The sequence below is a fragment of the Seriola lalandi genome, unplaced genomic scaffold (genome assembly GCF_002814215.2).
Source record: "Seriola lalandi dorsalis isolate HSWRI2012SDOR001 ecotype SW California unplaced genomic scaffold, Sedor1 jcf7180002054907, whole genome shotgun sequence".
Lineage (NCBI taxonomy): Eukaryota > Metazoa > Chordata > Actinopteri > Carangiformes > Carangidae > Seriola > Seriola lalandi.
The window spans coordinates 111,314-124,142 of NW_019525459.1; the positions used below are offsets into that span (position 1 = coordinate 111,314).

General features: G+C 40.2%; 2 protein-coding genes across 2 annotated transcripts in view; both read right to left on the bottom strand.

Annotated features, from left to right (window-relative positions):
• Positions 1-5,667, bottom strand: part of emx3 (empty spiracles homeobox 3) — a 16,619-nt gene extending 10,952 nt beyond the window's left edge. Inside the window, exon 1 of the mRNA XM_023430602.2 lies at positions 4,880-5,667. Coding sequence (XP_023286370.1) covers positions 4,880-5,264 — 385 coding nt within the window. The 5' untranslated portion in view covers positions 5,265-5,667. The remainder of the gene's footprint in view (positions 1-4,879) is intronic.
• A 1,989-nt stretch (positions 5,668-7,656) lies between these two features.
• ccdc69 (coiled-coil domain containing 69) overlaps positions 7,657-12,829 on the bottom strand; it is a gene marked incomplete at its 5' end in the record, with an annotated part of 14,182 nt that continues 9,009 nt past the window's right edge. The window contains 2 exons of the mRNA XM_087169687.1: positions 7,657-7,859; positions 10,017-10,029. Coding sequence (XP_087025813.1) covers positions 7,657-7,859; positions 10,017-10,029 — 216 coding nt within the window. The remainder of the gene's footprint in view (positions 7,860-10,016; positions 10,030-12,829) is intronic.

Consider the following 12,829-nt stretch of genomic DNA (forward strand, 5'->3'; position numbering starts at 1 on the left):
AGGAGGAGGAGGAGGAGGAGGAGGAGGAGGAGGAGGAGGAGGAGGGAGGTAATGCATCACCTGAGTATAAGAACAGGTAATTCTGACTCTGTTTACACTGAAGCGTAAATCTTCCAGAGGAAACAAGCGTCGGCTTCTTTTCCTGTTCCAGAAACTATTAAAACACACACACACACACACACACACACACACACACACACACACACACACACACACACACACACACTCTCTCACTACAGCACCAGATGTGGATTAATCCGCCGCTGAAAATAGTCCCAAACAAATCCCCTGTTCCCTGGTGACATATAACGAATAGGACAGTTCATTTAATTTTGCAGCTTTAGACTGAACCAGTTCTGAGAAACTGTGATTACACTTTTATTTATTATTATTATAAGAAAATAATATGTAGATAAATGTTGAAAGTAATAATTGGCTTCTAATTAACAGTGACAATCTATATATGAATCTATACAGAAGCTGTAATTAATGTGATTATTATATCTGAATATTATTGATTCACGTCAGGTGGAACTGATTCAATCTACAGCTTCAGTTCATCTTTATCTTTGAACTTTATTTAAACAGGTTAAAAATAAAAGGAAAGCAGATCGTAACAATAAAGTTCAGTCAAAACATCTGATCACGCTCATGGAGAAATAAGATCAATTAGTCTTTAGTGTTGGTGCAGTGAACTAACGAGAGCATAAATAAAGTTTCATCATCAATTAAATCATAATATGAAGTTTGAGTCCGAAATGAAACTAGAGATTTATGAAGAATAATCCTTTAAAATCTAAAAGTTTGTCCTTAAACTTCATGTTCAGGCCTCACACACACACAGACACACACACACACACACACACATACACACACACACACACACATGACAAACTTCAAAACTCATTTCCACTTTGTGTAAAAGTGTTTAAAAGAAACTAAAATGAATTAAAATTCATAACAGTCAGTTTTTATCTTTTCAGTCCAAACAGTCAGCGTGTGTGTGTGTGTGTGTGTGTGTGTGTGTGTGTGTGTGTGTGTGTGTGTGTGTGTGTGTGTGTGTACCTGTTGATAAATGTTGTAATAGAGATTAATAGAGTTGTAATTAATCGATGTTATTAGTGCTAATGAAGCAGGTTTTACAAGCTGAATATTATTAATATATTAATTTACAGGATCTCAGTTCAATAAAAACTCGTATTTTAAAATGTAAATGTTGAATAAAATGAAATGAAGTCGTGTTTTCACAGAACAGAGACACTGAGAAAATCCAGTGACGTTTAAATCATTTAGACATTTAAAAAATCTTATTCTGAATACTTCCAGAAATTGGAGATACATGGATTTGATTGGACAGCGACAATAAGTCATATTTAGAGTTATTTTATTATTAATTATTGTGCTGAAGCAGCTTTTAGTTTCTCTGCTCCTCACCTGTTCAACCAGCTTCCTGATCACCTGAGATCATTTCAATCATCACCAAAAAATCACAACATCTTTTTCATGTTTCATCACCGCCTGATGTTACGACTTATTCAAATATTTTCACTTTTATCTTTTCAAATCTGTTTTTGTTTTTAAATAATGTTGTAGTTGTGTAATGTAAATGTCTGAATGGTGCTGAATAAACAAACCTGCTGCTTAACATTCAAATATGTGGTTAATTAAAGTCAAATATTAGACATAAACACATGAAATAAAAACTGTCTAATTATAAAATTTCAATTAAGAAAATAACTTTTAATATTTTACAACATTATTACGGGTTTATTTGTGGGTTTAGGAATATTTACTGACAAAACTAATAATTGATCAAACGTGTACATGTGTGTATATTGGTTTATTACCTTGTATGTCATTTATTATTATTTTATTTTTTACATGTGTTTTTTATTATATATACATTTTTTCATCATTTACATATTTTTACTTTTTCTTTTATTTGCATCTCACTGAACTTATTTTGATCTTTAATCTCCTCGACTTACATGAACAACTCGGAACTTAAAGTTAATGTTTATTAAGTTTTACTCTTTAATTTGACTTTGTATTGAAAAAAAAAATCGATTAATTAACTAAATAATTCACCAATAATGAGAATAATGTTGTTTACATTGTGATGACAACAACAAACAACAAAAGGTGAAGAGTGAATCAGACTGTTGTTGATTGACAGCGAGAAAACACCAATCAGATCAGAGCGTTGAGTCATTGATCCTCAGTTACTGACACACGTGAAACTGTGACTGAAGCTGATGAGGTCAACGACACAAGGAACCGGGAACATGACAGCAGAGGTCAGAGGTCAGAGGTCAGAGGTCGTGACGGATCACAGCTAAAAACAAAAGACTAACTCTGGGTGTGAACTTGTCGTTTCAGTCATTAGATGGAGGAAAGTTTGGATTCCAGCTCAGACGTTAAACTGACCATGAGATTTGTAATCAATGAATCAGTCACTTTCCTGATTGATCAGCTGTGTATAATTCATCAGAAAACACAGACAGTGTCCACAGTTCAAAGTGACGCGTTCAAGTGTCCAACAACTCGTCAAAACTCAGAGAAATAAAAGATATAAAAGCTACAAAGAGTCGCTCTCTAAAACTGACAAACGACTAAACGATTAATCGATCGTCAGTAGCTGAATTCTCTGCGGATCAATCAGCTGATCGTTGCAGCTCTACGTGACGAGATAATCACAACTTTCACTGAGGATCCTGAACGTTTCATGGTGAAGCTGCAGTGAGAAACAGGAAGAGAACCGTAGCACTTCAGGTTCACGTTTTATTTCTATCAAACTTTAATTCTTTAATGTGAAATTATTTTCTGATTTCAGGAGCACAAACTAATTTATAATTAAACTCATTCACAAGATCCATTTATTGGTTTTTATTTTCTTTTTGTGTATTTTGTTTTTATTTTATTGAACAAACATTTGGATTTTTTATTAATTTATTATGATAATTTTGTTTTTAATATTACCTTTTATTATTTATGTTTTATGTTATTTTCATATGACTTATTTTAATGATAGTATTTGATCAATTCCTCTCTGGGTCACATGTTCACAAATACATTTTTTTAATTTCTGACAATTTCTCTTTTTTTTTTTTAAATCATAATTTTCTATTAAAAAAACAGTAAAAATAAATTTCTCTTTAACATTTGAGCTAAAATGATTTTTACTTCATTTTAATAACGTTAAATGAATTGTTGTCACTGCAGGGGCCTCACATGAAGAGCTGGCCCTCCGGGGCCGCTGCTTCCTGCTGCATGAACAGCCATTTATTAAAACACAATAATATCCAGCAGGAAATGATCAGTCCGTGTCTCAGCAGCTGATCAAGGGACTTTTACACTGAAAAACACGTTACAAGATAGATTTTTATTAAAGGGATTTTCCAGATGTGAACAGATGTTTTTTGCTTTTGTTTTTAATTATCACAATCTTGTTTAAAATTCCTTTAAAAGACGAAGAAGAAATAATGTTGAGAAAGAAAATTTTCACTTTTATAATTAAAATTATAATAACGTTTTTTTTCTCGTATAATTTCATAAAAGCCCGTGAAGTAAAAATCTCAGCCGAGTCTCTAATTAATGAAATGAACTTTGTCGCGTTTAATTATCATAGAAACAAAAATCATCTCCAGTTAAAACAGCCGCGACAATAAAGTTCATATTTAATTTCTCTATTGAAGCTGCTGCAGGTTCAACACGAGCGTCACACGTCATCGGTGCCACAATGTGATGATTTAAACAACGTTTCAATAGATTTCTATGTGAAACACGAACAGGACTGAGGCGATTCATTCTGAGTGACTCTATAAAACCTTTTTAAATTATTATAGAGGAAATATTTCTAATTTTAATGTAAACACTGAGCGACACCTTCACGATCCTTTTAAATACATTGAGTCCAAACTCGTAAAAAGCAGCTTCACGTTGAAAGTTGTGATTGAGTCTGAAGTTTTAAAGTAAACGGAAAGAAAGAAATTGACCCTCAGATGAGGTAAAACTCCGTCGTTATTAATGTTAATAATCAAAATTACGGGAAGCCAGAGAGGCCTCAAACACAACACCACACTGTGTTATCACTAGTGGGAATATTATAGGAAATGATGAGGCGACAAGCTGCAGCAGGTCGATCAGGCTGCAGCTTCAAACTCAACATGAACATTCAGCTGCAGATGAAACAAATATAATATAAATACAAAAAAAGATTTGAAACTATAAAGCAGCATGTGCAGAAAGGGGGGGTGAGGGGGGGTTCCTGAGAATATGTGAGAATCTTAAATTATGAAGAAATGAGAGAAAATATTTTGAATTAAAAAAAAGAAAAGCATGTAGAATAAATATGAGAAATCATCTTCTGATGTTCATATTATTATATTATTATATGATTCTTATTGTGATCAGCTGTGAACTTTCATCAGCAGCTAAAAACCTTCATGAACCAGTGAAATCATTAAATAACTGACATGAAATCACAGGCTCAGATTCTCCAATAATAAACCAATAAATCAATTCATCATCAAAACTCAGTCAACGTGCAAACTGTCAATCAAACTCTGCAGCACAACGACTGTCATTCATTAACAATCAGAGATAATTATTATTATTGACACTGTTCACGAGGAAAACAGAATTATTATCGTCTAATGTTGAAGAAAATATCATTTAAAAATCAAAGTGCAGTTTGATGAAAATGGTGTTTCAGTTATAATCAGATTCTGATCGTGATAAAAAGAAGAAAAATAAAGAGAGAAAATCAAATCTCCAGAGTCACAATCCTCCGCGACAACGAGCTGGAAAATCACCAACTGATGAAGACAGAAATGTCAGATTAAACGCGGGAACACTCCCTCCCTCCCCCCCGGCTCACCTTGGAAGCGGTGTCCCAGGTACCGGCTCCGCAGCACCCAGGGGTAGAAGCTGAGCGCGTCCCGGTGCTGTGGGCTGAAGAAGCTCTGCGGGGGGATCTGCAGCGGGTGCAGCGGCAGCCCGCCGGAGCTCTGCGTGTGCGTCCCGGGCTCCTGGAGCACCATGTCCGGCCCGGCCGAGTACAAAGTCCTCCCGCTGCTGCCCTGGAAGCAGGAGCCGAAGACCCCGGCAGCGGCGGCGGCGGCCGGGTGCAGGGACTCCGGGAACCGGAGCGCCGTGGGCCGGATGGGCTCGTCCCCGGAGCCGCCGCCGCTGTGGCCGTTCGCCTCCTTCCCGACCAGAGACTCTATGGTGAAGCACTTCTTGTTGTTGCTGTGCTGGAACATCGTCAGCACCTGGAGCTGAGCGGAGCGGGAACACGGTGAAGATACGAACAACTCGGCGTCCAGTGAGTCCAGTTCCTCGGACTCAGATTCCCAGCTTCCCCCGGAGAGACATTCCTCTCCCGGAGAGTTGTGCGTAAAAGCCGCGAGCAAATCCCGATCGATGCACCTGGAGGCGGGTGAAGTTCCCTCTCACCTGTGTCCGGGGCGGTGTCTCTGCGCGCGCTGCGCTCCGCTTCGTGCAGGTTCAAAATCAAACGAACTCCTCTCAAAGTGTCCGGTAGGATCCTCGGAGCAGCAGCCGGGTGAGAGCAGAGAGCGGCGGGGCAGCGGGACTCTGATCAGTCGGTGTCTCCTCTCGCCTCCTGCCGCCGCATGCTGGAGCCTGAGCCGAGCCGGGAGTGTGTGTCAGTCAGCGGGCTGCACACTGATACCTGCCCTGCCCTCCCTGCCAGAGGTGCGCCGAGCATGCGCACAAGCTTCCCCTCCAACAGCCATTTTGTTGATGGGAGTGGGTGACGGTGACGGTGACGGTGACGGTGAGGGAGGGATGATGAGAAACGCTGAAAGTGATGATGATGTTGAGTGACAGTGATGAAGAGGATGAAGATGAAGGTGAGTTTGAACATAGAGAAGATGAAGAACCGCTGATTCATCACTTCGGACACTCTTTGGGGCTCCTGGGGGCAAGAAGGAAGTTTGGCCCCTGATGCGGGCCCTCTGTGCAGAGAGGTAAGAATTACAGCTACACCTGCTATTAAATGAATGTAATTAAACTAAACTTTATTAATCATGATGCAGCTCAGTGATTAGATCTTAAATTTAGATTTTGAATCAGGATTCATCTTCAACACAAACACATCTGCAATGAATCAATTCATTTATTGTGTTGTATCCATGGAGACTGTCATTACTGCTGTAGTTATTTTTAATCATGAAACACATTCAGTAGATTAATTAATCAATGATGATGATGATGTAGAGATTGATGTTGTTATGAGGAAGATGATGACACATGAAGACTGGAGGATACCAGCTGATCAAAGCCCAGAAGAGAAGCTGGTATTTTCCAACCAAAGTGACTTCAACAAAAAGAGACGTAAAATCAGTAAAAACAGACACAAAGTGAGAAAAATATAAAATGACAGTAAAGTAAAAACAGACCATAAAATGAAGCAAAAACAACTAAAACAGACACAAAACAAGTCAAAAGAGATGCACAGGGATTTCAAAGAGATGTGAAATGAATAAAAACAAATGCAAAATGACAAAAATACACACAAAACAAGTAAAAAATGATCATAAAATGATGCAAAAACAACCAAAACAGACACAAAACGACCAAAAAGAGACAGAAAACAAGTGAAGATAGAAACATGGATTAGAAAGAGACGAAAAATAAGTAAAAACTGATGTAAAATGACAACAAATACAAAACATGTCAAAATTCTTTAAAAAAAAAACTGTTGCCAATAAACTTCCTGTCAGCTGTTTAATTGGTTTCTAATTTGGCGTCTGGGGAAATAATGAACCTGTTCTGAGTGTTTGATGTACGAGAGCAAATAATATAAAACCTCTAATAATCATATTATATATTATTTTATAATCGGACAGAGCAGGTTTTAATTTTTTCTAATTTACTTCCTGTTTGTCAAACTTTATAAATCAGCTCTGCGCTACATTTCAACAGCACAGTCAGTTTTATATTTGTTTTTTATTTTGAAATCCAACAGGAAGACGAGCTCCAGCACCAAACCTGGAATATCCTGGAATTTGGAGGCGTGGCTCCAGACAGGAAGTTTAATTGAAGATTTATTTTCTGACTCGTTCCATGCAGCAGCAGGAGTGTCAGGTAATGAGATAGGGAGGTGTCCTCTGACCTTTGACCTCAGGGTCAATTGTCTTGTTCTGTGTCAACTGGCCTGTCACTCAGGGTGACAGACACACACACACACACACACACACACACACACACACACACACACACACACACACACAGAGTCCACACTGGTTCGTCTGATCATCTCCAATAAAAAACTGAGTTCATCAATAGTTTATTCAACACAAAAGAACATGATCAGATTTTACTTCTAACAAAAAACGTAAAATGAATAAAAACTGATGCAAAGTGACGACAAATAGACAGAAAAACACAATAATAAAAATCTAAATAGAAACAAAACAACAAAAGAAAATCACAAAACGACAAGAACTCACGTGAGACGACGTGGTCTCTCGGTCTGGGGCTCTTGCTCCTACGTAGGAGAGGTGGGGGCCCCGGGACCCTTTGTCTCGTCATCCGTCTGTGATTTAAATAAAGTTGTTATTGAACATTTCTCTGACACCTGTGTCTCTGTAACAGACAGGTGAGTCAGACACACGACTTGTGTCCCCATCACCTCTCATCAGACACCGATACGGCCTGGAGTCGGCCCGTACTTGGCCCATACTCGGCCCGTACTTGGCCCATACTCGGCCCGTACTTGGCCCGTACTCTGCCCGGACTCTGCCCGGACTCTGCCCGGACTCTGCCCAGACTCTGCCCGGACTCTGCCCGGACTCTGCCCGGACTCGGTCCTTCCTGTGCAGCTTTGGGACCTGGAGGACAAATGGCAGCCCATTCAGGAGCCTCTAATTGTGGCCCGGGAAGCTCCACAAAGCCCCCCTGCCTCCACCTTCAATAGGCTGCCCTGCGGAGGCCCGTGTGAACCGCAGAGCCCCCTTTTTCCTCCCCATCCTGCCTCAGTCGGTCGCCCCCCCACATACCCCCCCCCATGCCCCCTCCACATGTTAATTAATAGGCCTTACTGGCAGATTTGGATCCTGCTCAGCTTTGATTGCAGGCGGCCATTAGCATCTATTAATTCTGCCTCTGGCGTTTCATCGCCGGCTCTGAAAGGAGGAATTAAGTGGTGTGAGTTATTGTGGGGGCTCGGGGGTGTGAGGCTGAGTTAAGATGTGATTATTGTCCCCGCAGCCCGGAGCCAGCTAACTGCTGCTAAGCCCTCTTGAAAGTGAAGGGGCGACTCCTCTCATTAGAGCCCAACAAGGGAAAGATATTAACAGGAAATAACTGCAAATTTCTCCTTTCCACTTCTAATCTCTCGTCTTTATGTCCCACGTCAAAAGGGCACTTAAAAATGTAAAGGAGTGGGGGGGGGGGCAAACAGCGACAGTGATGATACAGTAGTCGGGCCGGTGATGTCACCTCACAGCTTTTATTTTGTTTTTCAGAGAGATTTGGTTGGTGGAGGAGGAGCAGCTGCAGTCTGGCCTCAGGACTCCTTCAAGTTCACGTTGTTTTAAAACGACAGAAACAGGTAAACAGGAAGTGATGCGTCCTGCAGGAATTTCATAGGATCAACTCGTCAAATTAAAACCCTCTGAGGTCTGAGAGTATTTCCTCCATTTCTACATCATTTCTTAAAGTCCTTGTCTATAAGATGATACGTGTTCACAGTTTCAGAACTATCTCAGCTCTTTGTGTAATCACGACACTTTGTGATCATTTGACCCAAATGCAGCTTGAAATGTTTTTTATTTTCAGACTTCAGACCTTGTGAACACGAGTCTTTAGAAACTGGAGGTTTCAGTCTAATCGGGTCAGATCTGGTTTTTAATGCTGCTGGTCTCAGGTCTGTTTATCAATATGTCCAACACTTGATTAAAGTTAGGGTGACCAGATTTCCCTGTTTTTCACTGTGAAGTACAAACAGATGTCTAGCGCTGCGCTTGTTTTGGCCAACAGAGTGGGCTAGCTGCTATCTGCTAGCTATAGCAGCTTCAGTTATCCAATCAGTTTTTTCTTTCTTTATTATATTTGTCGTTTCTAGGCAGAGTAGAGGTTAGGCAGCTCACTCATTGGGTAGGAGTTCATAACCAGGCAGTAAACTAATGAAAACAAACAATCCCCCAAAAATCCCCAAACTCCCCAGCTGAAACTTAAATTCATTTTCATGTTGGAAGAAGTGAAGAAGAAGTTGTCGTCTGTAATTGACTTTGATATAAATAACAATGGAATAGAAAGACAATCAGACTTCATGACTGCTTCAAAGGGCAGGGAGTCGTCGTTTTATCTGTCGTCCCTCACTATAGTTTTTCACAGTTCAACAGTTACCACTGGGACTGTCCCCCTTCTTTATTCAGAGATTAAAACATTGGATATTTTATTGACTGAACTGGAAATGTCGCCGCTTTTCATTTCAGAAATCTGGTCGCCTGTGAGAGATTTCTGGATTTTGATTGACAGATGTTAAACAGGTGAGAACATCGTAGAAGAGAACTTCATATAAATTTGTCTTTGATGCATAAAAACAAATTATGTTAGTTCCTATGACTTTATATGAACATTTTTTAATTAATATGTTGCTTCTCTTTGTCACTGCAGCTTCTTGTTAATTGATGGATCATCAGTTCTCATTGAAATAAATGGGGCGGACAAAATAATAGGAACACCTGTTTGCAGAAAAGTTGAACTCGACTTTTTCATCCGCTGTAAATCTTTGGAGGGAAAAGTGTAGTGGACACATTTACACACTCACAAATAAATACAGTTTGTTGTGTAGTAAATAGAGAGTGATGTGTCCAGTGATCTACTTCGTACCTGAGGATGTGTTGGAGTGCTGACGAGCTCAGGTGTGTGTGCTGAGACCAAAACTGTTCCTGCGAGAAAACAAAAACAAAAACAGACAGAGTTTTATTTGATCATTTATTTTGAATTTTAAATAAAACAGAAAATGAGGAAAGTGTTTTCACCTTTTCCGACGTCCTGAAGACGAAACATCACATCAAGAAAATCAGATTCTGTCTTTTAACTCCAGACGCCGCCCGACTCAGACCGACAGGTACGACACAAGATCCAGGAAATAAACCCACAGAAATCAGCTGGTTTCATATGATCAGGTTGTTTCTCCACTCAGTGACTCAGGTGTTGTTGGTCCTCTCTCTCTGTCTCTCTCTCTCTGTCTCTCTCTCTCTCTCTCTCTCTCTCTCTCTCTCTCTTTCTCTCTCTGTCTCTGTCTCTCTCTGTCTCTCTCTGTCTCTCTCTCTCTCTCTCTCTCTCTCTTTCTCTCTCTGTCTCTCTCTCTCTCTGTCTCTCTCTCTCTCTCTCTCTCTCTCTCTCTCTCTCTCAATTCATTAAAACACAAGTTTTAAAACAAATTTGACAATTAATGTGATGAATTATGAGAAGCTGTTTTTACTTTTTTAATTCTTTTGTTTTCTTCCGGCCTCCCTCTCTCTCTCTCTCTCTCTCTCTCTCTCCCTCTCTCCCTCCTCCACTGACTGACACTTCACTTCTCTTCATTCATCCCTTCTTCCTGTTCACACACACTCACACTCTCCTCTGCTTCAGGTGTCTCCAGGTGGCTGTGAAGTGCCATGGGAACACTGTGACATGACAGCCGAGGCTGTGACCCATAGCTAACACACACACACACACACACACACACACACACACACACACACACACACACACACGGGGGGGGGCTGACCTGCAGGTTTCAGGTATTGTCTCAGCTTGTCAAACAGCCACGGACACACTGATCCCTTTACATCCGCTCAGCGTTTCTCACACACACACACACACACACACACACACACACACACACACACACACACACTTAGATCTGTGGTCAAACACGTGGGTGTTTCTGTAGCTGTGAGGCAGTGTGATGTCACAGGAAGTCCTGTCAAGTCCTTCAAAACAGAGATCAATTCAACTTTCGACCGATAACGACAATCAGAGAAACATAATTAAGAATAAAGAGTCATTTGATTAAAGCAAATAATATCTGGATAAAATGAGAAATAGACGTGTGACTTTCCCCTCACACATTATTTATCTTTTTTATTTATTTTAATTTTATTTATTTATCCTTGTGCATTTCTTTTGTATTGTTGGCTCTGCTGCTGTAACACTGCTGATTCCCCCACAGCAGGACTAACGAAGGACCATCTCATCTCGTCTCATCTTCCTCTTTCCAGGTGAGAAGCTGCAGCTCCGACTGTCCACAGTTCATGACCATTAAACAGAGACCAGTTTGTAATATTTCACCTTATGGTGAGAGTCACAGTTCAGGACCAGCTGAACCTGAAGAGCTGTGATTGGTCAGCGGATCTGAGGAGCCCAGTGAGGAGAAACCTCCTGCAGGTCTTTACTTCAACACAGTGAAGCGTGTGTGTGACGGGTGAAAACAGTGTGAATCCGACCATGAACACAATCAAAACAAGGCAGAGTGAATGTGCTGGTGGACGGCAGCGCCCCCCACAGGCAGAGAACAGCTGTTCATGTTGTGTGGTGTCAGAGCTGCACACGTCACTCACAACATTACACAGCCTGAAGAGGATGATGGAGAGAGGTCAAAGTTCACTGCCGCTCACTGACACACAGACCAGTGGATCAGGAGAAAAACAGCTGACAGAATATAAACCCTCCGACCGTCTGAAGAGTCTCTGCTGCTCTCTAGTGGTGGGACATGTGTACTGCCTCGTCTCCATGAGGCACTTTGGGTTCATTGTTGAAATTTACTCAAATTAAAAAACTGAAGATTTAGTTCAGATCTTAAATAAAACTCCGGGTGTTTTTAATCCCTCAGATCTGAAGCCACTTCGTCAGCAGCTGTAGGAGAAACCAACAGGTGGACTCACCTGTCGACAAACTCACGTTTGTCGTTACATGTTTTCTCCGTTTTCTCTCTCTTTGGTTTCTGATATTAAACCAAATAATCAACAACACGGACGAGAATCTTTCAGATTAATAATCAGGAGGATGGAAACTCTGAACATCTACAGTCTCATGAAAACTAATCAAACTCCATCTGCTGATGAAGACCAGGTGATGCGGTCAAAAGCTCCAGACCCGGGACCTCAGGTGAAGATCGTTTTTGTCAGCTGCTGTTTCCAACATCAGGACTGATCTGTGAAACTGGTTCTAGCAAATTCACATAATTAACATAAATGAACTTATTTGTTATTATATTACATTTATAGATTTTTATTGTTCTTTAAAACTTTAAAGCTCAAACACAAACCCTGCAGATCAAGACTTTCCAGGCTGAACCACAAACATGAACCCAGCTTCAAATAGAAATATATAGTTTATTTTGAGGCATCAGTAGAAAAATTTTCATATAATTATGATTATTATAAATTATATTTTCTCCAGTAAAGACTGAAATATCCACAAAATAAAATCTAAAAAAAAAAAGTAAAAGTGAAAAAATTATTATGGAACTTTTTATTTTCATATTAATGGAACCGAATAAATTGATATTTAAACACCAAAATGAATGAAATAATACAAGTAGAAAATATATATTTCTGCTTCATCATGGTTCACTTACTAGTCTTTTTTTCTGAGCTCTCAGCTGCACCTGAGGGTCTTCATCAGCAGGTGGAGCAGCAGTTTCATCCTGCAGCAACAGGTCCGAGTCTTAAAGAACAGAAGAACCAGGAGTCCTGCAGCAGATGGTCTGGATCTCATGAAGACTGAAGAACTGAAGCAGGTTCTACAAGAAGCTGGAACAACCTGAAGAACCGTGAGCAGGTGAACCGACAGACCTGGATCT